Below are 27,988 nucleotides of genomic sequence, written 5' to 3' on the forward strand. Positions count from 1 at the left end.
TGATAAATCTGCCCCAATGACTCTCAGCTCTGCTCCCTCACCTATAACACACACACAGCCAGCCTCCCGGATAAAGACCTTATCTTGCCTGTAGCTAGTAGAGCAAGTCTCTGCACACTGTTGCTTGCTGGCAGGAAGTGCCTGTGGCTGATCTGGTCTTGTAATGGAGGGGGAGGAGCAGGAGGAAGAGAGCATTGCAGTGTGCAGACAAAAGAAGCTATTCATGAGAAGAATCTGACCATAGTTAGATTATTAATGGTCGTATCCGGGGGCAACCAATATTGTATACACCAGGACTGATAGAGACAGGTTGGAATTCTATCTGTAAAATGTTGCATCTTTGTTAATGACAGTGAATTAGAGAATGTGTTTTCTGGAATGACTGGTTGATTAGGTAAAAAACATTTCTGAACCAGGAAGCTTCACTTTACATTTAAAGAAAATGGTGCAGAACTGGTAATTGTATATTGGTACGTTGCCTTAAAATAAATCTACCATCAAAATCAAGAATATATAAACCAATTCTATGGAACACCATGGATCTCACATTTAGATACCACAGTGACTTCTACTAAGTGACACAGAGGGGCAGATTTATCAAGCTGTCTGAAAGTCAGAATATTTCTAGTTGCCCATGGCAACCAATCACAGCTCTCCTTTAAAATATTCATGAGCACTGGTAAAATGTAAGCTGAGCTGCGATTGGTTGCCATGGGCAACTAGAAATATTCTGACTTTCAGACAGCTTGATAAATCTGCCCCAGAGTGCTGATATATCTCTATAATTACACTTAATGCGCTATATTTTTTACAATAATATTTAATGAAATTTGTCATTTTTACGTTATGGCCCTTTTTAGTCCTTCTTATACAATAATAACATGCAGGATGACTCCTGTACAGACCAGACTGCCCTGTCTTTGAGAACATGTTGGTGCAGTCTTGGTAGAAGTGACAGGTGCACTAAATTACACAGACTACAACAAGAGCTCAGTAGGAAGTCCGGGGTAAACACATGGTACTGTAAATTATTGGCGATTTTCAATTGTGAGCACTGGGATTTATTGTCTTTCTTCTATTTATTTGCAATGTGAAACAAGCAAATAAATCAATTCCTAAGTACAGCAGAGCCGGCATTGTTCCCACTGCTCAGCCAGTATAGATCTGTGAAGCTGCTTTATGTCAGGACAATAAGGGCTGCAAATACAGGGAGTGCGTTCTACAACAAGACAATAATTAGCGGAGGTTCAGGTGATCACGTCATTCTACTACATGCCAGACCAGTGGACTTTTGGGTTAATGCACGATTTCAACGTCCAATCAAAATTCTAAAATATTTGAACTATGGTAACACAGGGGAATTCATTAAAGGACACCTGTCATCAGGTCTCTGCCACTTGTCCTGTCACCTCTGCCTGTTGGAGCAGCTCACATGGATCCCATCAGAGCCTTTATCTAGTTATTTCATACATTAATCATTGTAAAATCATCTATTCTTTATCATGTAAATGAGGCTGGTCACATGGTCAGAGGCAGTGATGTCACCCCTGTTACCCCTCCCCTCTCCTCCCCCTGCTCATGTCTGTGTGTAATGTATAGTAAAGCATTGCTAGTGTGTGTGTGCTGCATCTGCTGACATGCTGCATCCTCCTAATATACAGGTGAGAGACACAGACATCAGCTACACATGAATCTGACATGTTCTGCTGTAACATGGCTGCCTGGAGCTGCTGTATCTCTCCTAAACACACACACATGCACACACAGGCTGCAGGGGGGTGGCCACCAGCACCAGGAAGCACATCATTATACAGCCTCACATCACTATACAGGCTGTCAGTCAAGCACTGGGGGTGTGGCTGTGCCTCCCACTCATGAATAGAGTGGACAGCTTGAATATGCTAATGCTTCATTGGACATTTCACAGGTCATTTGCATACAGCTTTAGGACCTCATTGCTTAGGTTTACAGGCACGTAGAGGGACAATGAAGGGATAGAGGCAATGCTCTCCAATGGCAGTTTATGAAAATATATTTAGTTTAGGGGGGTTATTTTGCATGACGGGTTCTCTTTAAAGGGAACCCGTCATCAGGAGCCCTTTTTCTGTCTCCCCCATGTCCCCATAAAGAATAGTGTACACATTGCCAAAGTGTTTTTTTAATAAAACTGCTGATAAAAAGAAAAGTTAGATGAAAGATTACCTTTCTCTCTGCAGAGCAGTGTCCTGTGTCCTACAGGAGAGTGGCAAGCAAGAAGGCGTTTCCCCTATTTCAAATAAAAATAAAACAGCCAGATGCATGACGGAACGGTTTTCAGACGGTGGGGGAGGGGGCCACTCCTCACTGGCAACTCCCATGGGACACTGCTCTGCAGAAATACACTGCTTCTGTGCATGTGCCGTAGCGCTGGCCTCGGAGCTACGGCCGCGCACCCGCAGATTACATGGTAGGCGGAGGACCGAGGCTACTGGGGCGTGGAGTAGCCGCGACTAGTAGCCTCATGTCCGCCTATTACAAAAGGATAGCCGGAACGTGCGGATTAGCCCAAAAAAGGGCTATCCTCACGTCCCATTCATCCACCTACCACCCGTTCTACCTTTATAGGTAGAATCATGGTGGTAGGTCCCCTTTAAACTTTTCATTTTATCAGAAAAAGACAGTTATACGATAGAAACACTTGGGTGAACCAGAAAATGGGTTCCTGATGACAGGTTCACTTTAATGTGTCGCAGGCTTTGACAGTGCAGAGCTGGACAACACTAGTCTTGATAAATGTGTCAGAGGACATTTTTGCACAAAATACCCAAGAAGCCTGGCCAAAAGTGGCTTCATGAATTCCCCCATAGAGCTACACTACAGTCCCTAAAATGTAGCAGCTTAGCGACAGCCTATATGGTTAATAGCTTCCAGCTTCCTCACCCCGGTTATAGACGAAAGCTGTCCTGCCACATTTTACGCGCAGTTAAAGGGAAATGCTGTCTCAAACATTCCTATAGATTCTGCTCAACTTCCAATGACCTGTGAACTCCGATAATGCAATATTGACTGATACCAAGTTATGTATTTATATAAAATGTATACATGATACCATGTCATCTTTGTACCTTGTCACTAGGAACCATGCCAACTCCTGGCAGTCTGGCGATACCCGCATGTAGGTTTTGATGTGGGGCATGGCTCTGCTACGACCTGAAGTTTCAGCTTTCCACCTGCTGCAAAAAGAGGTCATACATAGTAACTGACCTACGGCATCATATGAAGCAACACATTATTATAATAAATGTATTTTGGGTAGGTCCCAAGCACAGCTTTACATACACACACATACATACATACATACATGACCAGACTACAAAAGGTTTGCATGTAGTCTGTAACCATTGGAGATACAGTATTTAGCTGTGCGTCCAAAAAATAATAGGATGTTTAAATTAAAAATGGAAATATCCATGAGGCACAGTCAATACAGAAAATAATGACCTGACACAATAGGAGAGTTACCTACTGGAAGTATGTATGAAGCCAGGGCTGCTTTTGAGCGGTCTGGATACTGTACGGTAGGGACCCACCAGCTGCAAAGCACAATAAGCAGAACAATACTGAAAGGTTATCTGTAGAACTTGAAGAGAAACCATCAAGGATGGAAATAACAGTGGTGAAGATTAATATAAGACAATAATGTAGTAGAAAGACTTTGTTTGCCTGCCCATAGTAGGCAATCATACCATAGCTTTAATTTTTTTAAAGTATTTTAAGAAATGATATGCCGTGTATTGGTTGTTTTAACAATAACGACTATTTTTATTTTTGAAAATGTCATACCCCTGGAAATGAGATTTAGTAAACTAGTAACAAATGTAATGGGATTTGTGTGATTAAGGGTTCTATTGCTGTGGAGACCTTAAAAGATTATTAGCACATCTGTCACTTACCAGGGTATCCTTCCAGACTAGTCCTAACATTATCTACTGATGGGTAGATCTGCAAAAATCAACAACGCAAAAGAGGGAAAATATTTACTTGAGATTTAAAAAAATATAGGTACAAAATCGCTTAAAGGAAATCTACCATCAAACTCAAGCATGATACTTACACATTGATCCAGGCACTGTGACTGTGGTAATCTTCTTATAGTTGCTACCCATGGCCTCCTACATCTAAAATTAACTTTGCAAATTATGTTAATGAGCCTCAGAGACTCTGGGTTGTGTTACCAGAGCCCCTCAGTGATGTATTTTCCCTCATTGTTACACTGTCTCACCCTGCCCCTGTCCCTCCTCCTTTGTTATCTAGCAGCAGCAGGTAGTGCTGGGGCGGGGAGACCTGCTCCGCTCATTGTAACAGCCTGTGAAACGTAATCACTGAAGAAGGGCTCTGAAAACATCCCCCAGAGACCCTCAAGCTAATTAGCATAATTGTAAAAGTTTATTTTAGAAAGAAGGAGACCATGGATAACAAATATAAGAAGATTACCACAGTCAAGGTGTCTGGATGTAAGATTAAGTGTCCCTGGTTTATCACAATGTATTTTGTGCTATAAGAATGTGGCTGAGCTGCTAGAGGTTCCCTGCTGTATATTTACTGATAGGACATCCACCCCCTGTATAAAGTGTGCATCCAGAGAACATTGTATTGACTACAAAGCCCCGAATGAGCAAAGATTACAGTACAAAAGTGACAAGTTATCCTAGAACTTTTCTAACTTAACTATGTTTCAAGGGGTTTGTCCATGAAAGAAAATAAAATTTGAATCCCCTAGTAATGTTTACACACACACACACAGCCAGCTCTACTATACACCTCCCTCCCAGATAAAGACCTTATCTGTCAGTTGTTAGTACAAGAAGTCTCTGCCCACTGCTGTTTGCTGGCAGGAAGTGCCTGTGTCTGAGCTGGTCTTGTAATACAGGGGGGAGGGACAGGAGGCAGAGAGCACTGCAGCGTGCATACAAGAGAAGCTATTCATGAGAAGAATCCGACCACAGTCAGAACATTTACAGTCGGACCCTGTGGCAACCAAAATTGTAAAAACCAGGACTGATAGAGACAGCTTGGAAATATATCTGTGAAATGCTGTATTTTCCTTAATAGCAGTAAAATAGAGAATGTGTTATTTTGTTATCCTGAGTATATTTATTTAAAGGGGTTATCCGGGTGTTAATATTTACTTAGGGCAGTGCTGGGGTGGGCTATTTAAAAATAATAAACATCTACTTACCTAGTCTGGCGCTGCTGATTTCCTGTGCTGCGGTCCGTCTCCTCTGTGCGCCGCTTTGATTACAAGGGCACACAGGGGGCTTCCGTCCGTGCCGGAAGCTTCCATCCGACACCATCTCCCAGCGCTTACAACGCTGAGAGATAGGATCGGATGGGAGGAGCCGGCCACATCGCGGTCCGGAAGTTCCCTGTGCGCGGCTTCTGTGCCCCTGTAAACAATCAGGGGCACGGATCAAACGGACCGAGGTGCGGGACATCGGCGGCGCCGGATCGGGTAACTTTTATTAAAGCATATAGGTTCCACAGTGTTAACATGCAGAGATCATAAACATGTCTGTGCAATATACAATCAGTTTCAAACATTATATAATACAAACGTCCCCCCCCCCAACTTCCCCCCACCCTAGGTCTGGCTGTTTCACGATCCCCAGAGATTGCCCCTTGTTCCAGTGTCCACAGAGTCATCTTTTCCGGCACCTATTTCCTCTTCCCTCACAATTCTGGCCATCCTTTGGGGCGAATCCTCTGCCACCTTCGTATCAAATCTTCTGCCCCTATACCTGGACACTCAAGCGACTTATTCCACTGCTTCCCAAATTTTTTGAGCGCATTTCTCTTTAGGTATAACCCCAACTCCATCTTAATTGTATTATTTAGTGATCTTTTAATTTCTGACATTCTCGGCGGGTCTGCATCTAGCCAGTGCCTCGCAATGGTCTTTCGTACAATTTTGCCACTGCCATTTGTTCTGCCCTATTCCACCCACATATCCTAACACACACATTTTTGGTTCCTGCTGAATCTGAACCCCGAACACCTTCTGTATTAAACGCTGAGTCTTATTCCATAACCCCTTTAACCTCGGGCACGTCCAGAACATATGCAATATATCAGCCCCCTCAGACAATTTAGATGTTTATTATTTTTAAATAGCCCGTCCCAGCCCTGCCCTCAGTAATTTTTTATAACCGGATAACCCCTTTAAGAATCTTGTCTTCGTTGGAATACCCCTTTAAGAGGAAACACAAATTTTATGAGAACCTGTACAACACAGAATACAGTTTATACAGTTCATTACTTTACCAATTGTAGGGGGTTTCCTGAGTGTGGAAGAGTTTTCACTCCTTTACCGAAGGTTTTCAAACTCTCGCTGAATTCAGAATGTAGCCACTTGCTTTGATCAGACCCCATTGATCCTATGCTAGAAAACTGGCCAATCACATGCCACGATTCAACACCTGCAATGGGGCTGCACTTCTCTCTTAATATCTACAAGATAAATAACAAGACACATGATGAAGTGAAATAAGCAACCGAGTAATATTTAATTAGTAACACTATGTCAGAGAACACAAACATAGCCACATAGTGATACAATAAAGCACAGAAAGTGTACTTGCCTTTCTTAAACGGAAATGCCCCCATTTCTCTTTGTCATTTGCTTGGAACCTTCCAGGTGTTGATCCAACCAAATACACCCTGCAATATGCAGCCATGAAAATTATTCAGTTCTCAAAAATATGTAGTAGAGCCGTGTAGTTCAGTCTATAAAATTCTTAAGTACACAAGTACAGGCAAATACAGCATGGAAACTGTTTGACGGATTCCCTTTAACTGAAGGCCATTGAGTGAAAAGGAGGCAAGAGAAAGAGAGAGAAGCAAAGCCACACAGAACCATGTTGTGGCGCAAAAACAAATGGTAAACTTTTTAAGTCATCCCATGTGCTTTACTACTATCAGTACTTTCTACAAGGTCCCCTGTCATAAGGACCGGTGAGGCTGACTGATGACACATCACCTAAAGCAGCTGTGCATGGTAGCTTTGTCCCATTTAGGTGAATTTACAAAGGTATTACCACCTACCCATGACTGTCAAATCACTGCATGCAGAAAGACTTATTCATCAAAACAATGAGGAGGCTGGGCCTCAAAGCAAATGATCAATGAGGCGTAATGAGTCAGCGTACCGACATAAGCTGTGTTATAAAGATTTGTATTTAGTTATAAAATTATAAAAATGGAGCAGCGCTCCTATCCAAATTGGTGCCAGTAACATGAATTGTTGACCATAAGTCAGGCTTCAGCTGTAGGTTTCCATAAATTGTACAAATTAGGACTGTAATAAGAAAGTGGCTTCCCTGACTATATATACTTTCCAAAAACAAATTCCCCTTTGCCTGGTACATTGGCAGCGGAAACAAATTACTGGAGGAATAGATATAGGGATGTAGCAGCTGAAGTTTTATATTTATTGACTTATTTCCAGCCAGCAGGTTACTACCCGTGTATCTCATTCATCCCCAACACCAGGGGGAAAATGTATAAATCTGTCTAAATCTTTATTACTCCAGAAATTTAGTTTCTCCTAGCAATGAACCAGGCAAAGGGGAATTTGAATTAGTAAGATATGTTAAGTCATATTAAGTCACAGGGGACACCCCCTATTCTAATTCCAGTTCTTATTGGACAATTTTTGAAAATCTACAGCTGAACCCTGACCTGTATGATCAACAATTCATATTACTGGCAATAATTTGAAGAGTAAAGTTGTTTCATTTTAGTATTTATAATTTAATAAATAAATGTGAAGTTACATGCTTACTTCTTTCTCCATCTTTCCCCTGTCTCCCCAAGTCTGAACATTATTTTTGGTGGTGCACACTAGTGAGCGTTACAATAGATCAGTATATATTCTGTATAACAAGAGCTCTGACAGAGGCCTAGTCATAGAATATTTATATGGATATGCTGCAGCCAGGTCCCTGCTGTCATTGTTATTACCAGATACAGAACATTTGCGTCACTTAGCTACATACATATCAGTGCCCATAGTAATGGAACGTTATAAACTTGTATTTTCATGTGGAGACTATATGCCATATACAGCTGGTAAATACAGACCTGGTCTCAGATAGATCATGCTGCTTAATGATATCCATCCACTCCCTCAGGCTAGGAGAATTATAAGAGGCCAGGTAAGCCATCAGGTCAGACCTGAAGTTGGTTTTTGATTCACCAGCTAATGATGAAGATCCTTCTGGCAGTTTTGGATACAAAGGGCTCAGCCAGATCCTAACACAGAGCACAGAAAAGGAAAAGATTCAATGCATAGCAATGGCACACTCAACGGATAGAAGGAAACATATCATTTATCCGGTCTTGAGCAACATCTATTCTTTCTGACAGGGAAAAGAAACAATATAGTTTAAAAGTAAATGTTTAAAATGTTAATTAATGTTTTTACAGAGCTGGGTCATCTCTTGCAATGTATCAGCACAAGATAACAGATTGCAGCCAAGGGCTATAGAAATATTACAGCTTTAGCGGAGGTCAGAGGATTGTCACACCAAATACGTTGTCATCAGCTGTGTGATATGAGTTTGTTTTCTCTGTATCAGAATTAAAACTTTTACTTATTAAAAGCAAACAGAGCTCCCTATACACTGAATTATCCAGCTGTCAGCTTGTATAAAGCATCAACAACAACACTTGATGTTCAGGGTCTCGTATAAAGGTCCATTTCTCATTATTTACATGGTGCATGGCCTGGAAATGCAACTATTTACCCCTTATCCCACTTGGCATCCCTTTTAAGGGCTAATCCTCACGTCCCTGCACTTTTTTGATAACTTTTATTAGATATATATTCAAATATACTTATGCGGCTACTGGGGCGTGGAGTAGCCGCATCTGAGGTTACACGAGGCGGCTACTCCACGCCCCGGTAGCCACTTTACCCCTCCTACTCACCCATCTTCGGCGCGCAGCTCCGCGTAGCTGCACGCCCTCGTCCGGCGATCCTGCCGTCTGCGCATGCGCAGAAGAGCAGGCCCGCGCCTGTGCGGTCACTGCTCCGAAACAGGCGCGGGCCTGCTCTTCTGCGCATGCGCAGACGGCAGGATCGCTGGATGAGGGCGCGCAGATGGGTGAGTAGGAGGGGTAAATTTGAATATATATCTAATAAAAGTTATCAAAAAAGTGCAGGGACGTGAGGATTAGCCCTTAAAAGGGCTATCCTCACGTCCCATTGATCCACCTACCACCCAATCTACCTTTATGGGTAGATTTGTGGTGGTAGGTGCCCTTTAAAAGGAATGCAAAGGGCAAGGCGCAGATTATGCTGCCAGTCTGGACACAAAGGCCCACATTTATCAAAACTAGTGCAGTCTGTACTATGTGCAGTTTGCCTATGGAGTGCGCAGGGGGCGCCAGATTCGTCAAAACTTGGCCCCCTGCACTGCTCGGGAAGTGTGCACCATGATTTTTTGTTCATGCTGCAGAATTGTGCTGCAAGTTAGTAATAAATGTAGAGAAAACTCCGACTAAGCACTAACATGCCCCTTTGGGTGCACATTTTTTTCTGTCTTGTTGGACACAGTGCAGCCGCATGACAAATACATGTGCAAGCAGTTTGGAATTCAGTTCTTTCAAGTGCAAAGTCAGACAGAAAACTGGTGCAAACGCTATAATAAATGTGGATCTTACTGCTCCATGTGTCACACGCTCACATTACATAGTACTACAGCAGAGATGACATTCTGAGGCTGACAGGGCTTTACTTCGGTGCTAAACAATCTACCTCTGTAAATTATACAAAAGTTTTAAAATTTTAAGATTTTTGGGATGATGCCTCCAAGCTGGGCAATGAAAAATACATACTATAGAAGGCGTTTATTCGGATAATGGAATTTCAGGTCAATTTCTGCTGATTCCCTTTAGGAAGTTATAGGGACATCAATCATTTTGGAAATATGTGCTGATGAATGATGCCGGACAGCATAGAAGGAAGGAAATAGGCACAAGTATTTTAAAAGAATTCCTCTAAAAGCACAGACTAGAAACAGAAAATGTACTATGTCATGCGTCACCACATCTTGTATGATGGGGATAAGGCTGTCAGTTTTATGGAAAGTTGTGTTCCAAAACTATTTTTACAAGTTGATGCTAATAAAATGCAGATTGTAAACCTAATAAAGCCCAGCCCGATTCTTCAGCGAGTTTGATGGCTTTATCCAGATTTCCTGGACTCTTGTAGTGTAACATATTCCTCATCCCAGTTTCAATGCATGACTAGACTCTTTCATAATCTGAGCATCCAAGGAAGCACTGCAATAAGCAATGTAGCTGATGCGCTTACATAAGTCATGTCAAGAGGCTGAAGAAAATGAAGAGCAGAAGCTAGAGCGATGGGATACTGGGAAATTATTGTTTTTTTTATATAAATATATGTATTGAAACAGTAGCTGCCTGCTTTCATCGCAGCTACAACAAGCAAATGAGGCCATCTGTAACATTCCACAATGGCAATATGAAGGTCATTAAAAATGAAAATCCATTAGATACCTTGTGAGTTGTAAGCCCATGGTTGTAAAAAAGAAACCTGGAAATAAATGAGTTAGGCCTCATGCAGACAAATGGTTGCTCAGCCCAGACGAGCATCCAGCAAAGAGCAAGAGAGAGGAGGGGTGAGCGCTTCTCCCCCTACCCCTCGCCATTGAAAGCCGTATGTCAGGCGCTGTATTGTTGCAAAATATAGTGCATCTCCTATATTTTTGCTCGGTCATGGTGAAAAAAAGAGAACCATGACTGGGTGCAATAGACGTCTATGAAGACCGTGATCTGGCCACAAATTGCAGGTGCGTAATTACAATTGTAAAGGATTATGGGTTATACATACCCCTGCGTCTTCTGGTACCAATCATCACGGATTAGATTACTGGTGTGGATGACGACCCGTAGACCTTCCTTGTATAATAGCAACATCATTTTCCTTTAAAAGATGCCAGACATTTGATTATCACACAAGAATATTTCAGCATCAGACTAATAAGAGTAAGTTCACAATTATTTTTTGGATAGATTTATTTCCAAAACCCATGAATTTTACATAACACTCACCTAAAGTGGACATATTACTTTTTTTTCCACTAGTCTAAGCTTGTGAAAATCACTTGAGGACAACTCATACTTATCTGAAAAGACAGCATGGTTTCCCGCTGAAGTCAATGGAAGATTTCTTGCAAAATTTTGGTGCTAAAAACGTTTCTAAATTCTTGCCAAAAAATAGATGTGGTTCAGAAATTTAGGCAATGACATGCCCATATTTTTCCATGCCACAATTAAAACTGACAAGTTTATAATACCCTGTGGACTTTATGAATGGTAAAAATTTAGGTTATCCATCTGAAACTGAACATTAGACTGATAGGGTTGGCCATCTTTTAAAGGTTCACTCAGACGGTCAGGCACGATGAAGCGCTAAACTGTGCGCGAAACAAGTCGTCCCTGAACGAAGTAACGCATCCATTTGCTCAACCCTCCCCTGTTGTGTACGCCATGTTTTAACACGGATCAATAAAGAAAAAGAGTTTTACAAAAGGTGGTGAGTGCCAACTTTCCTTTCTCTTTCACGAAGTTATATTCTAATCTGATTGTTCACTCTATCTGTATGCTCCCTTACAGACGGATGCCTCGGCTTTATTCAGTGCACAGCAATTAGCTTTCTAACTTGATATAAGGACTGTTGAATCCCTACCGTTTTAAATTCTGATAAAATGTCTGTATCCAGGATTCCCAACAAGCAAGAGAGAGGTGTTGCTGGTATTGTAACTGAGAACACCTTACCCGAAAGTTCCAACTCTTCCTTCCAAAGTCCTTCTAGTTCCCCACATTTCCAGGTCATGGGCAAAATACCCGCTGCTTCAATCCCGCACCTAGGACAGTTCGAGTCTCCATGGACCCCTTTTTGAAATAATAATTGTGGTGATTTGTATACCCTATGTAGCATGAGAAGATGGGACATCCTGTAGGACTTGCTGGGAGACAGTGGGTACAATTTCTAAGCAGTCAGACCACCGCTCATCTGAATTAGGTCCCATGTCCCTGTTCCTTTTAGCCCGACACTTAAATGGCATGTTGCCCATCGATTTATTTAATAACACTGTGTTGTAGAAGGAAATTAACCCTTTCGTTGTAGTGGACAACAGTGCCCTGTTCAGCACGAACTTAAACTGTGTCAATTGATTTTGAGTATCACAAGAATTCCGCAGCTGCAGGTATTGTAAAAAAAAAAACAGGCCCAAGGGAGTTGATGATTAGTACTGAGGTCATCAAATGTTTTACATATATCATTGTTGCAAAGGTCATCTATGGCGAGGACCCCCGGGCTTCCTAAGGCAAAAAGCCCTGCAGCTCTGGAAGTTCCGTGTTTCTCCATATGAGGCTATAATGGGCGAATTTAGCGGTTCACAGAATAGCTTTCACCTTGTTCCATACTTTCCTCATACCAATGTGGGCTTTCTGCTGTGTGCTCCACCTCCAAAATTAGGTTCTAGAGTAGGAGTGGGGAACCCTGCCCATGATATAATCAGACCACCTGCTGAGTTATCCCCTCTCTATTTCCCCAACCCACAAATTGCTGAACCTGGGTGGCTAAAAAATACAGCCAAGGATTAGGAATTGCAAGACCCCCCTCCATTTTGCTACTCTGAAGTGTATCTAAACTGATACGTGCCTGATGACCTTTCCAAATCCAAAGTTTACGGAACAAGCCTTAAATTCTGTGCAAGTAGGACTGTGCTACCCAGACCTGGGAGTTATGTAGGATATATAGGAGTTGGGGCATTAAAACCATTTTAATTAAATTCCCCCTTCCTGCCGGGGATAGGGGCAGTTTGCAGCGTCGAGTGAGAGAATTGCCCGGCCAGTCTCCCCGCCCCCCTCAGCCTGGATGTTATATAAGCTTTTTACCTCTTGTGTCACCCCACTCTTCTTCTCAGACTGTTAGCTCTTGTGAGCAGGGATCTCACTCCTTTTGTTCCATATGAACATTTTGTGCTCTGTCATGTTTTATGATATTTGTATTTGTCCCCTATGATTTGTAAAGCGCTACGGAATATGATGGCGCTATATAAATAAAGATTATTATTATTATTATAAGTACAGCGGTCTAATGTTGACCGATGTGGATCCATCTGCCTTGAACCCAGATTGGTCTGTGTGAATGAGGGAGGCTATGACACCGGTGACACCAAGAATGCGGTTTAGCCAAGGCTTTGGCCAGTATCTTGATGTCTACAGCAAGTAATGAAATCGATTCGACTGCTTCTACCATATACTGCAACACTGCAGTCCTGCAGTACATGGCACATTTGCTATTGATCTCTTATAGATACGACTAGTTAACAGGCCTGGGAATCTAGTATAGCCGTCATAATAACTGATAACCATCCCAAACCACCTCACAGGGGCGACAATCGTATCCAATATGCCACTGGGATTTAAATGACACCGGCATTTAAATGTTTAACACCCGCAATCGGTGCCAGCACTCCCTGCTGGTGAGCCCTCTCCGTTCGACGGCTCCCGACGCGTGCTGTAATAGTAGGAAGGGGTTAAGAGTTATAGTGAACATCTAAAAGGCTAATAGTAAAAGCTTAGATCAGAGCAAGCTGTTGCTTCTGTTGCTTGGAAACTGCTACTTGAGACTGAAATGAAGAGACCACAGAATGATCCCATCATCCAAAAGATTTTAAGTAGCCTCATCATCCCCTCTGTGTCATAGAAGGACACCAAATCCTGAATATTTCTCCAGGGGACAGGGTAAGCATTTACAATAATGTTTTCCCAACATGGGTCTCTTCAGATGTTGCAGAGGTAACTAATATCCTGACAGCTTCCAGGGATTTAAAATGTATTAGAAAAATGTATTAGGAACTGCTTAAATAGCAATTCCAATATATTCTGTTAGGGGACTTTAAGCTGGAGGTAGAGAATCACTGGGGGTGTGATATTCACTTCCACTACTGTATATATCTGCCTGCATCTAGGTATGGACTAGCTATAGGTGATTCGCTAGCTTGTAGGACGGGACAATACTAAATGACAAATAGTTCAGTGTAATACATCTGTCCTGATGTGGATCTGCAACATTACAAGAACATCACATATGTATGTATCATAACATCACTTACGTATGGTGAGTTCCAAATGCCATATCCAGACGAGCCTATAGAAAAATGCAAACTTAGCTTAGAAAAGAAGAAATGTCATATTCGTAAGCTAATTACAAATTATCAATGTGGAAATCTCGCACTCATGGTGGGAGCTGCACTTTTACAACAACTTTGGGGACATGAACGTATGTAATAATTTATGCTGGTGGATGCACAGGCTTGGAGCAGGCTCAGATGCAGATGAATATGGGTAGGAGGTTTGCAGTTTTTAGTATTAGCAACAGTGTGTCACCCTCTAGTGGTCACATGTGGTAATCTCAATAATGCAGAACTAACTAGTGCAGGCGGTCCCCTACTTAAAGGGAACCTACCACCACGAATCTACCTATAAAGGTAGATCGGGTGGTAGGTGGATGTATGGGACGTGAGGATAGCCCTTTTTAGAGCTAATCCTCACGTCCCCGCTAGCATACCATAAACTTTATTGCCCTAATATGTTAATTTAATTAAAGGAAACCTACCACTTCTGAAGGTAGGTATGAGATACAAACACCGGGCACCAGCTCAGGGTGAGCTGGTGCCGGTGCTTAGTCTCGTTAGTGTTAAAACCGCGGTATCGCGGTTTTAACACTTTTGAAACTTTCTAGCAGAAACTGCTTCGGCGCTTCGTGCACACGATCGTGCGCGCGCCTACATTGGAAACGCCGCAGGCGTTGCGCGCGCACGGTCGCGCGCAGCGCCGAAGCAGTTTCTGCTAGAAAGTTTCAAAAGTGTTAAAACCGCGATACCGCGGTTTTAACACTAACGAGACTAAGCACCGGCACCAGCTCACCCTGAGCTGGTGCCCGGTGTTTGTATCTCATACCTACCTTCAGAAGTGGTAGGTTTCCTTTAAGCGGCTACCGGGGCGTGGAGTAGACGGACACGAGGCTACACGGCGCGGCTACTCCACGCCCCAGTAGCTGCTTTCCCCCACCTACCCTGTGATCTTCGGCGCGCAGCTCCTGGCAGCTGCGCGCCCTCGTCCGAGAAGCCGGAGTTCTGCGCATGCGCAGTAACTCCGGCCAAGATGCGCGATCTCGGGAACGAGGCCGAAGATCACAGGGTAGGCGGGGGAAAGCAGCTACTGGGGCGTGGAGTAGCCGCGCCGTGTAGCCTCGTGTCCGGCTACTCCACGCCCCGGTAGCCGCTTAATTAAATTAACATATTAGGGCAATAAAGTTTATGGTATGCTAGGGGGGACGTGAGGATTAGCTCTAAAAAGGGCTATCCTCACGTCCCATACATCCACCTACCACCCGATCTACCTTTATAGGTAGATTCGTGGTGGTAGGTGCCCTTTAAGAACACCCGACTTACAGATAACTTTTAGTTACAAACGGACCTCTGGAAATTTGTAATTTACTGTACTTGAGCCTTAGGCTACAATAAACAGCTGTAACAGTTATCAAAGGTGTCTGTAATGAAGCTTTATTGTTATGACAATCCAACATTTTTAAAATCCAATTGTCAGAGACAGAGACCAAAAAAAAAAATGTGGGTGGAGCTACAATTATAAAATATACAATTCTGACTTACATACAAATTCAACTTAAAAACACACCTACAGAACCTATCTTGTACGTAACCCGGGGACTGCCTGTATAACCACAGCTTTCCTTTTCTATGGTGCTTTTTAAATATGAAAGTTGTGCTACTAATGAGTGCTAGGTGAAACAAAGACTGTCAACAGATACATCTTGTGCTCCGCCATGCCTGCTGATAGGACAATTATGGGTTGACACACTGAATGCATCTGCCCTGTGCTCACTACCTGCAGTTTCTTCTCCTGACCCCACTTGCTAATGATTTTACTATTCTTTCGTTACGAGTTTGCAATGAGAGTTGCTTCCTTCTCCCTATCTGCCTGCACTCACTTAGCTCTTACCCTTCCCTACCAATTTTCCTTTCCTTCAAGTTTTAGTAAATTGCGTCTTGGAAGCACCAAGACAGAAGCTCAGACAGGTGTCAGATTACATGTTCTATGGAGGAGGGAGGGGGAATTAAGTCTTCACCCAGTGTACATTGGAGGGGAAATGATGGAGTTGAGACACTGGCTGTAAGTGACTGGCTGAAGAGAATAAGGGAGGGGGGACAGAGGGAGAGGTGAATGAGGTTCGCTGTGTTTGACCCACTGAAGAGAAATCACCTCAGTTCCCTCTCTCATGCTGCAGGCGCGGCTGTGTTGGAGATGTATGAATATGCTGGACTTGTCACTGAGGAAGATGCAGATTGACTCAAGTAGGGTTATTTGCATAGATGGTGATGCAACTTTGGGAACAGAATGTGAAAGTTTAATGGCATGTGGAGGAATAATTTTGGAATGGTTGCACTGCACTTTTTTAAAAATATTATTATCTGAGGGGGGGATTTACTGACAGTACTCCACACATGTACACACATTAGAATATGGATTGCTGCAAAGGTTGTTCAAAAGTGAGATACGCTATATACTTTATTCATTCAATAGATCGGTAAAGACTTATGAAATCAGATGTAAATACCTGGCACAGCCGGACATTCTCATACGGATGAGCATCTTCATGTAGCCGAGTTTTGGATTCCTGCTTCTCGCCATGAACAATCAATAATGGTTTATCCCTGTCAAAACATTACAACATACTGGGTGAAAACTAAACGCTGGTTAGAGAAATTATTTTCTGTTTGCGGACGGTGAATAGAATCCTTCATGTCCACCAACATAACAATCCTTACAGCTGATAGATTGTCATTGTCAAGGAAAGTGACCGACTGGATGACACAATGGGACTTACTATGGGACATTTACTATGGACCTTGCCAAGATTTTCTGTTGGACTTTACACATCTATATAAGAAGTGCCTATGCCACATATGTGTCATACACGACCCTTTTGTGTTGCGGCTGCGCTATTCTTCACACGACACAAATTGGTTGGTGCACTATGTCGAAGCAGTGCAGGAAACGCCAGATTCATGAAGAACGTGCTCCACAATTCATTAAACTGGTGCCCTCTGCACAGGCAAACAGTGTAGTTTGCATTGTTTTAAGTAAATGTGCCCCAGTATATTCTTAATTTAAACTATCCATATTACATGATTTATTATATCTCCTAAATATTTATATTTCTACTGGAAAAAGGATTAAAAAAGAAAAAAAAAAAAAACTCACCGAAATTCCTCTGGGTACTGCTTCACAAGCCAGGCAATATCTATGCAGTAGTTAAACTAGTGAAATAAAAACACAATGCAGAATAAATGTTAATTCGTAATTTGTAATCAATTATTTTCAAATACAAAGCTTCAAAAGTCTTATTAAAGCATCATCTGAGTCTTACTGGAGCATAAAACCAAGTTAGTCTGTTGAGAACTACCGCTATTCAACCTATAAAACACTGTAATTATATAGATAAGGGACAGTTATATCATAGCTTCAGACCTTGGGCATTTGTGGTTAATGTGTCAGCCCAATGGTGACTAATATCTGGGCTCCTACAGCAAAGCCTGTGGTCAGTGATATCACTAGGTGTTTAACCCCACAATGCTGCGGTCAATAGAGTACTACAAGTGAATAATATAAAGGGAGGAAAGGAAGTTGTTTGACATTTATTTGTCTCCCTGTTTCACACTGCATTCATGTAAGGGCAAGGAAGTTTATAGACATTAGATATTTGGTCTATGGACAAACATAAGACTATAAACCTTTGGCAAGTGAAGCCAGACCATCTATTTCAGGCCATACAACATTAAATACACCTTTTCATCTGCATGTATAATATACATGTAAGTCTCCATGGAAAAGACAACTTTAATAGGGTTCTTTGTATAAAATGATTCATGTTGTATCCTACCTAGAATGGGTACATACCTGAACTGAAGAAACCAGGGTCCCAAAGAGAGGTGACAGAATATCTGAAAGAGAAAATGATCAATTTATGTGTTAAAAGGACAAAACTATAAACTTCTAAAATGATGGCAGCCACTTCATAGGAAGGAGAACTCAGCAGTCATTCCATAGAAGGAGTGGGAGGTTGTGACCTAAAGGGGTGGAGACCTCACCAGTTGCACCACACTGAGGGGTATCTTGCCAGTCAACCAAATGCAAGGAAAAGGTTAAAGAGGTTAAACACCCCCACTTCTACTAAAACATGGAGGAAAAGTAGCAGCACTCAACAGTAGATGTGAATTGAATGCCTGATTGTTTGGTCGTGCATGCCCTAGAAGTTTTGTTCTTGCATAGGTAGTGCCAGGTACACCACTTCATCAACACCCTAGAATTACCTGGATGTTACTTGCATAAAAGTATTATGATGTATTTATTGCATGTTTGTAAAGATAACTTCTCAAAGGGTCTGTAGGTTTGTTCTTAAGTTGAATTTGTATGTAAGTCGGAACTGTATATTATATCGTTGTAATCCCAGCCAGAACTTTTTTGGTCTCTGTGACAATTGGATTTTAAAAATGTTGGGTTGTCATAAGAATCAATATTAACACCAAAGCTTCATTACAGACACCAGTGATAACTGTTATAGCTGATTATTGTAGCCTAGGACTAAAGTACAATAAATTACCAATATCCAGAGCTCCGTTTGTAACCAGGGGTCGTATGTAAGTCGAGTGTTCTTAAGTAGGGGACCGCTTGTATATTTAATATAATATATATTATATTTAATTGACATATATATTTTTATATATGTCACATATTTATAAGCTAAAGCTAAAAAATCTAAAAGTACTGTATATCCTGAGGAGTCAGTAGATCTCACGCACTGTTTAATAAACCAAAGATAACTGAACACAATCTAGATTTTCTTTTCGTGGAGGAGAACGTGATATTTACCTGTCTGTTACTTACCTTTAATGTGGAGCGCTCCTGTGTTATATTTGGGTTTAACACCTGTGACTTTAGTCAAGTAAAAGCAAAATGGCTCCCCAGATTGCAATACATCCCAAGGGTCCTGAGCATCACTAGGGGTTCGATATTTGTCAACGGAGACTGGGCTACGCCTTCTTTCCTTCTGCAGATTTGCCTTTTCCACTTTATTAGATGACCCAACACTCTCCAACTTTGGAGTCTTTTCCTGCTGGGACTCGTCTTCACTGCTCGACAGGCACCAGCCCGAGTCCTCTCTGTCTATTTTTGGTTTCTTGGCTGGTGATGGCTCCTTACCCGGGATTTCTTCAAACTTTAGAGGATTTGATTTCCTCTTGTAAGATTCCTTCCTGGCATCAGAGCAGGGGTACTGAGGAGGAGGACTGACCTTCACTTTAGATGAAGAGGTAGAAGATGTTCCCTGATCTTCAGACTCATCTTCACTACTGGACAAAGTCCACTTGCCATAACTACCCTGCTGGGAACCAGCACTCCTGCAAAAATAAGAATAGTACATCTCTGTTTTGCGATTGTTTTTGTGTTTTAGATTAGCAGTCATTCACGGTATGACATAAATAACTCATTGCCTCCAGCTCCTCAATTTCACTAACTTCAACTCCACAGCCCTGTTTTCCTGGTGAAATAAATGTGGGCATTCACTCTGGAATGGCACAGCCATGGTCAGGTTAGGAAATTGTGTGTACATGGACGTCTTTTCTCTGACTAAAAACAATAATGTAAAACCACCATAAGACCAGTTGTACATGAGAGAGATTTCATTCTATCAAACACACTGCATGCTCAGTTTAGTTCAGCTACTATCAGCCTCTGGGCCAGTTAATCTAGGCATAACATGCAGCAAGTTTGAGAGGAAAAAAAACCCTTGCTTACAGGGTTACACAATAAGAATCTTTAAAAACATACCCATTTTCAAAAGTACACCCTTCGAACTATTTACTAGTTTTACTGCTTTTAGGAAGATTTAGAATCTTTTGAGCGCTGCAAAATGGAGATGAAATTTCTAATTTTGTTGGTAATACATTCATTTAGCCCTAGAATTTACACATTTTCAAAAGATAAAAAGAGAAAACCCATCTTAAAATTTTTTATGCAATTTCTCCTGAGTATGGAGACACCCCACATGTGGACATTAATTGTGGTACCATCAAAATCAAGCATGGATAAACAAGGGACACTTACTCATGGATCCAGGCACTGTGGCAATCTTACATTTGCTACCCATGGTCTTCTTCCTTCTAAAATCTTTTAAAATGATGTAAATGAGCTGCAAGGGCAGCGTGACCGCGCGGGGGGGGGGAGGGGACAGTTTGGCCACTGGAGGGCGGCCCACGAAGGGGCCCACTAAAACCTGGAGCCGGCCCTGACACTATGCACATCTCATCCTCCCCTCTGCTCCATCGGCACTTGGCCTGCTGTAATCTAATACAGAGAAGGGGGGAGGGGGGAGAGTGCTCATGCACAGTGAAGCTACAGAACGGAGGGGATCTGGGGGTGTTACCAGGGCCTCACAGTGCTGTAGTTTCACAAACTCTTTTAAAACTTAGTTTGTAAACTTAATTTTGTAAGGAAGGTGGCCATAACAAATATATCATGCTTGATTTTGATGGTAGATTTAACTGAATCTTTGTAAATAATCGTTTGGTCATATACTGGATCAACCTGCATCTTAAAAACTGAACGCGTGGTCGCACCCTTAGGCCGTGGTCACACGTACCGCTAGGCGTCCAATCATAACGCAGCGCTAGCGCACTGGGGGGAGGGGGGATAGGGGGTCCTCGGGCCAAATGCACATGCGTTTCCAGAGAACTGCATGCGATCGGCTTATCAATCGCATGTGCATTTGGGACGAGGACCGCCCCCTGTGAGCTAGCGTCGCGTTATGAACGGACGCCTAGCGGTACGTGTGACCGCGGCCTTACAGGGCGAATGCTCATGTAGCGTAAATGATGGAGATTTTCCATGTGGCAATTAACCTATAGTGCAGTGGTGGCGAACCTATGGCACGGGTGCCAGAGGTGGCACTCAGAGCCTTTTCTGTGGGCACTCAGGCCATCGCCCCAGGACAGAGTTCACCAAACAGGACCAAATCCATCAATTCTTTCTGCAGTCCCAGGCAACTTAGATGCTGCTCTGAGCGCTATTTTACAGTGATACTTCATTGACTGTTTGGAACTGCAGGAAAAGTGAGAAGGTTTTGAAAGAAGTGCATTATCTTTGGGGGTCCTCCTGATGGACTCACCGTTCTTCCTGTACAGAGAGACCCTGGAGAGAACCTACAATGAGAGTTTGAATTTGCCCTCTTTCTTTCAATTGTATTGGCAGCCGATACAATTGAAAGATGTCGAAGGAGAGGTAGCAATAAGTTACTGCCACGTTGGCACTTCACAGTAAATAAGTGGATTTTCGTTGCGGTTAGGGCACTCTGTCTCTAAAAGGTTCGCCATCACTGCTATAGTGCATATCTTTTAATGGGTTGAACAAACTGTTCTTTCCACATGAACGTCTGCTACTCCCCGCCTAGGACCTGGGTGTAGCATTGTTCGGCTGGAGAATTGGAGGGGTGAGCACTCCTCACCCATCCCCTCTCCATGGGGAGGCATGCTGCCGGGCTGTACTTTCAGCAAAAGATAGAGCATGCTGTCTTTTTCCAGTAATGGCACTGTACGGTGACACGTGTGTGCTCTCCATACTGTGCACAATGCACTTCTATGGTGGCTGTATGCTAGCCGCCATACTAAGTTATCTTCTATCCACAGGATAGGGGATAACAAGCTGATCAGTGAGTGTCGGACTGCTGGGAACCCACAGATCATGATAATCTGATTGGAAGTATGAGATTGTTGGAGTTTGCTAAACAAATTGCTCATCTAGTGAAACACATCTGAAATAAGGCAAGCCCCTCCCTCTCAGCCTTTGCGTTGGATTTAGTAACAGGAACCCCCTCCTTTGGATTACTAAGGATTCTATTCAAGGACCTCACAAGCTCCTTGCATTCTTTGTGTAGAATATGAAAACATCACAGCCCTAAGTCCACATGTAGCCCTAACCTGAAGCTGACATTTCCCTTCTCTTCCTTACATAGGTAATAATCCATAAGTAACCAAGTTATTCTGAAAAAGTAGATGTATAAATCACAGCAGTGAGTTTGGGCAGGTAAGGCGGTGCTGCATTATTAAAGCCATGCACACGGCCACAGACTGACATTATTAATAAGCAACATCTGTTTCTGCTGATACTTTGCACCACTGATGAGTAAATCAATCCCGCTTGGCTTATTCCAGAGTCCCAGACGTCATAGTTGTAGAACATTGAGTGTTGAATTCTGCCTCCGCCATCTGCTGATGAGCCGCTCACACTCAGGGCTGGTGAACAGAATTAGCCTAGAGTCCAGACAACTCACATCATTATACCCAAGATTCAAGCAAGACCCACACAGCAGACGCCGCTTATCGCCACAGGCCTGAAGGAATCACTTATTTATTAAGTGTAAATGAGAATTTTACAGGGAAGCATAACATCACTGGGAGGGGTTGTTCTTTACCTGTACAAACCCAGAACAAAAACTGTAAATCTACACCCTACTGTAGTACTGTACTGTATGCTATAAGTACTGCCTTCTCAAGTGCCTCCAGGCAAGTCCCACATATGGGGACTGTCTACTCTGTTTTGGCCAAATAACTAAAATAAAGAAAATAATTTTGTCTTTATTTTAAAAGGGCATTTTCAAACACATGCACAAAAAACAGGGAGAACGAAAATTGAAAGCAAACAAAATCCAACAAAACTGTGTTTTTACAGATACAAGAGAATCAGGTGGATTCAATTAACCCCTTCAAGACTCTGGGACTCTAGGACACAGCCCCATTTTTCAAATCTGCCCTGTGTCAGTATAAGTGGTTATAGCTTTGGAACGCTTTAAAATATCCAGGGGTGTTTGAGATTGTCTTTACATGACACATTGTACTTCAAATCAGTTTAGAAATTTGTAAGTTATCTTATTTCAACGCAGAGGGGTGACCCCTATCGATGCGCCCCTATGACATCACAGGACCAATTTGGTCCTGCGATGTCAATCACTGCCATTGGCCAGTCAATACAGACTGGCCAGTGACAGTGATCCAAGTCAATACAGGTGTAAGTCATGCCGCCATTCTGCATTTGGTGGCGTTGGAGAGTGGAATACTTATGATGTGTCCTGTTGATACTGTGCGCAAAAACACAATTAACCCCCCCCCCCCCCATCATCCATTTTTCCTTGCGTTATCCCCAGCACCGTCCGGTGTCCCCCCCCCCCCCCCCACAACTGCACTTATACGTGTGATAGTAGTAGTATTAGGAGTAGTGGTGCAGGCCATATGTGGAGGAGGTAGTAGTGTGGTGGATGTAGTAGTGCACGCAATTTTAAAACTACTAAAACTATATACCTTCTAAATTTGTGGTATGACTTTATGACTAAAATTTTTTGCTACCAATCTGCAAAATTACACTCACCGGCCACTTTATTAGGTACACCTGTCCAACTGCTCATTAACACTTAATTTCTAATCACCCAATCACATGCCGCCAACTCAGTGCATTTAGGCATGTAGACATGGTCAAAAGAATCTCCTGCAGTTCAAACCGAGCATCAGTATGGGGAAGAAAGGTGATTTGAGTGCCTTTGAATGTGGCATGGTTGTTGGTGCCAGAAGGGCTGGTCTGAGTATTTCAGAAACTGCTGATCTACTGGGATTTTCACGCACAACCATCTCTAGGGTTTACAGAGAATGGTCCGAAAAAGAAAAAACATCCAGTGAGCGGCAGTTCTGTGGGCGGAAATGCCTTGTTGATGCCAGAGGAGAATGGGCACACTGGTTCGAGCTGATACAAAGGCAACAGTGACTCAAATCGCCACCCGTTACAACCAAGTTAGGCAGAAGAGCATCTCTGAACACACAGTACGTCGAACTTTGAGGCAGATGGGCTACAGCAGGAGAAGACCACACCGGGTGCCACTCCTTTCAGCTAAGAACAGGAAACTGAGGATACAATTTGCACATGAAACAACATGAAAGCATGGATCCATCCTGCCTTGTATCAACAGTTCAGGCTGGTGGTGGTGGTGTCATGGTGTGGGGAATATTTTCTTGGCACTCTTTGGGCCCCTTGGTACCAATTGAGCATCGTTGCAACGCCACAGCCTACCTGAGTATTGTTGCTGACCATGTCCATCCCTTTATGACCACAATGTACCCAACATCTGATGGCTACTTTCAGCAGGATAATGCGCCATGTCATAAAGCTGGAATCATCTCAGACTGGTTTCTTGAACATGACAATGAGTTCACTGTACTCAAATGGCTTCCACAGTCACCAGATCTCAATCCAATAGAGCATCTTTGGGATGTGGTGGAACGGGAGATTCGCATCATGGATGTGCAGCCGACAAATCTGCGGCAACTGTGTGATGCCATCATGTCAATATGGACCAAAATCTCTGAGGAATGCTTCCAGCACCTTGTTGAATCTATGCCACGAAGAATTGAGGCAGTTCTGAAGGCAAAAGGAGGTCCAACCCGTTACTAGCATGGTGTACCTAATAAAGTGGCCGGTGAGTGTATATTCCTAATATAAACTACAGTATGTCACAAGAAAAAAATCTCAAAAAATAAGACAAGTAAAAGTGTTGAAAAGTTATTATAACAGGAGGAGACACTGGTCCGATAAAAAAAAAAAAAAAAAAAAAAAAAGGACTGTGCCGTAATGTACAAAATGACTGTGTTAAATCACTTTTTAGAGCATTATTTGAGGGTATATTCTTTTTTCAGGACATTTTGAGGGGGTTTTCTTGCAGCGTTCATCGTGCTGGTCCAAAATGATTGTTACGGACCACAAAGAAACCAAATGTGTGTGTAGGGGGGTTAATCTTTAATAAGTGTTTTAATGGGAATGTGTTATGTTAGGGGCTTATTTTTTATTTAAATGTTTTAACCCCTTAAAGGGAACCTACCACCCCGATTCTACCTATAAAGGTAGAAGGGGTGGTAGGTGGATGGATGGGACGTGAGGATAGCCCTTTTTTGGCTACTAGTCGCGGCTACTCCACGCCCCAGTAGCCGCGTTACTCCGCCTACCAGGAAATCTTCGGCGTGCAGCTCCTGGTAGCTGCGCGCCCTCGTCCGAGTCCCCTGGCTACAGCGCATGCGCAGTAGTTCCGGCCCCGGAGCCGCGGCCACGCAGCCGAAGGCCTGCGTTCTGCGCAGAACGCAGGGGACTCGGACGAGGGCGCGCAGCTACCAGGAGCTGCGCACCGAAGATGATCTGGTAGGCTGAGTAACGCGGCTACTGGGGCGTGGAGTAGCCGCGACTAGTAGCCTCATTTCCGGCTATTCCACGCCCCAGTAGCCGCATAAAAAAATTTGCATATAGATGTAATAAAGTTTTGTAAAAGACGCCCGGGACGTGAGGATTAGCCCAAAAAAGGGCTATCCTCACATCCCATCCATCCACCTACCACCCCTTCTACCTTTATAGGTAGAATCGGGGTGGTAGGTGCCCTTTAAGGACGCAGGGTTTTTTCGCTCATTTCTCGCTCTCCACCTTTAAAAATCCATAACTTTTTCATTCTTTCTTGTACAGACCTGTGTGAGGGCTTATTTTGTGCGTAACAAATTTTACTTTCCCGTAATGTTATTTATTTTAACATGCCGTGTACTGCGAAGCTGAAAAAAAATTCCAAATGTGGAAAAATTGAAAAAAAACAAAAACGTGCGTCACGTTCATGTGGACTCAGTTTTTACGACTTTCACTCTGTGCTCAAAGTAACACCTCAGCTTTATTCTTTGGTTTGGTGCGATCGCGGTGATACCAAATTTATACAGGTTTTATTGTGTTTTAATACATTTTCAAAAATTAAACGAATGTGTACAAAAAAGAAAAAAAAAATGTTGCCATCTTCTGAAGCTAATAACTTTTTCATACTTTGGCGCACGGAGCTGTGTGAGGTGTCATTTTTTGCGAAATGAGCCGACGTTTGCATTGCTACTATGTTGAGGTCTGTGCGACATTTTGATAATTTTTTATTCCATTTTTTATGTGCTGTAAAAAGGCATAAAAGTCGCATTTCGGACATTTGGGCGCCATTTCCTGCCTCGGAGGTTACCGCCGGCCATAACCGTTTTTATATTTTGATAGATCTGGCATTTTGGGACACGGCGATACCTAATGTGTCTGTGATTTTTACTGTTTATTATGTTTTATATCAGTTCTAGGGAAAGGGGGGTGATTTGAATTTTTAATATTTTATTAATTTTTTTTATTTATTTTTTTAACTTTTTTTTTTCACTAATTCTTAGACCATCTAGGGTTCATTAACCCTAGATAGTCAGATCGCTCCTACCATATACTGCAATGCTTCTGTATTGCAATATATGGCATTTTTGCAGCTCATTCATTACAATGAGCCACTGGCTTCAAACGAAGACCCGAGGCTACCATGGCAACCGATCGCCGCCCCCCGATGACGTTCGGGGACGCGGCAATCGTAATAAAGATGGCGGCACCCACGCGCCGCCGTCTTTTAAATGCCGCCGGCGACTTTGCCGGTGGCAATGAAAGGGTTAATAGCCGCGATCGGTGCAAACTCCGACCGCGGTTATTAGCGGTGGGGGTTTGCTGCAATATGCAACAACCCCCACCCTTGTATGAAGAGGATTCAGCCAGTGAGCCCTCTTCATACATTCCCTATACCTCTGCGCCGTAGAGCTACGGCGCAGAGCATTAAGGGGTTAAACTTTTGTTTAAACTTTGTACAAACTTGAACCAGCGACGCTCTGATCGCTGGTTTAAGTTCAAGACAAGCATGCAGAGACAGTTTACAGTGAGACCCAGATAGGGTCTGACTGCCAGGAACATCGGGCACTCCCAGGACACTTGGCAAACCTCGAAGCTACCCAGAAGAGGATGAGATCCTCGGATAAACAGCATGGGAGAACCGATCCCTAGGGGTTAACACTCTGATTGCTGGTGTTAGAGCGTGGTGTCAGCTGTGATACACAGCTGACACCCGCTACTTCTGGTGCTATCTCTGTTGGTACGAGAAGTATCTTCCCGCAAGGCGTACTATTACATCCAACTGCAGATAGGGGTTAAAACATGTCAAACATTGCGTTTTGAAAACTTGCAAAACACACAAGCAAACAAGAAGTCCGCATACATGTTGTGTTTTTTGGATGCATTTCAAAACACAACATGGAGACAGATAGGGCAAAATTACATGCAGTTTAATGGTAGTCAACATGGCAGTCTCTTTCACAATTTCAAAGATTGATCCAAAATCACTCACCGTATGAATGCGGCCAAAAAAAAAAAAGGCATACGTTTAATATGCATGCATAGTTCAATGCAAACCTGAGCTCCATGTGTGCCACCAGTCTTCCGGTTTTTAAAATTCATACAGAAAGGAAAACATGACACCTTTCTAATAACAGTGCTTGACCCAGGGGGCTCCCTCATCCTCGGTTTTTTAAATGTGCAAGTTCCAGACAGGGGATGTACATCTATGTCATCAGTATCAGATAGTAGAGGTCACCCGCCTGCACCCTCAACAGCACCTGAAGAGCAGGTAGGTGAACTTCCAGTTTTGGCACCAGTGGCCGCAGCCAACAGCTGCTTGGTGAGATCTAGTACTGATGGCAAACCTAAGAACAGGTATGATGAGAAGTCATATGTATATGGGTATCAAACACATGACAGCATCACCGGGACATGGCAGTATGGATTATTGTGATCAGGTTTGTACACAGCCGTCACAGGGCATAAGTCTGTAGAAGGGAATAACTGTATGTCGTATGATAGGACCGCACGTGGCAGCCGTCTATACCTTCCCCTCCCGTTCTCCCCGCCCCCTCCATCTGTCACAAAGCAT

The 27,988-nt window shown here is 43.0% G+C and overlaps 1 protein-coding gene across 2 annotated transcripts in view; it reads right to left on the minus strand.

Annotated features, from left to right (window-relative positions):
* The window catches only part of TDP1 (tyrosyl-DNA phosphodiesterase 1), a 47,441-nt gene that overhangs the window by 19,167 nt on the left and 286 nt on the right, over positions 1 to 27,988 (minus strand). Inside the window, exons 1-13 of one of the 2 annotated variants that reach the window (XM_072116684.1) lie at positions 27,407 to 27,946; positions 19,045 to 19,556; positions 18,058 to 18,101; positions 17,362 to 17,417; positions 16,715 to 16,811; positions 14,190 to 14,224; positions 10,895 to 10,987; positions 8,119 to 8,289; positions 6,618 to 6,696; positions 6,301 to 6,486; positions 3,933 to 3,981; positions 3,506 to 3,572; positions 3,105 to 3,212 (exon numbers count right to left, since the gene is read on the minus strand). In XM_072116684.1, the coding sequence (XP_071972785.1) occupies positions 3,105 to 3,212; positions 3,506 to 3,572; positions 3,933 to 3,981; positions 6,301 to 6,486; positions 6,618 to 6,696; positions 8,119 to 8,289; positions 10,895 to 10,987; positions 14,190 to 14,224; positions 16,715 to 16,811; positions 17,362 to 17,417; positions 18,058 to 18,101; positions 19,045 to 19,556; positions 27,407 to 27,576 (1,667 nt within the window). In that variant the 5' untranslated portion in view covers positions 27,577 to 27,946. Of the gene's footprint in view, positions 1 to 3,104; positions 3,213 to 3,505; positions 3,573 to 3,932; positions 3,982 to 6,300; positions 6,487 to 6,617; positions 6,697 to 8,118; positions 8,290 to 10,894; positions 10,988 to 14,189; positions 14,225 to 16,714; positions 16,812 to 17,361; positions 17,418 to 18,057; positions 18,102 to 19,044; positions 19,557 to 27,406; positions 27,947 to 27,988 lie in introns of those variants that run through there. The other variant, XM_072116685.1, reaches the window with a different exon arrangement.

The sequence above is a fragment of the Engystomops pustulosus genome, chromosome 7 (assembly GCF_040894005.1).
Source record: "Engystomops pustulosus chromosome 7, aEngPut4.maternal, whole genome shotgun sequence".
NCBI classification, from domain to species: domain Eukaryota; kingdom Metazoa; phylum Chordata; class Amphibia; order Anura; family Leptodactylidae; genus Engystomops; species Engystomops pustulosus.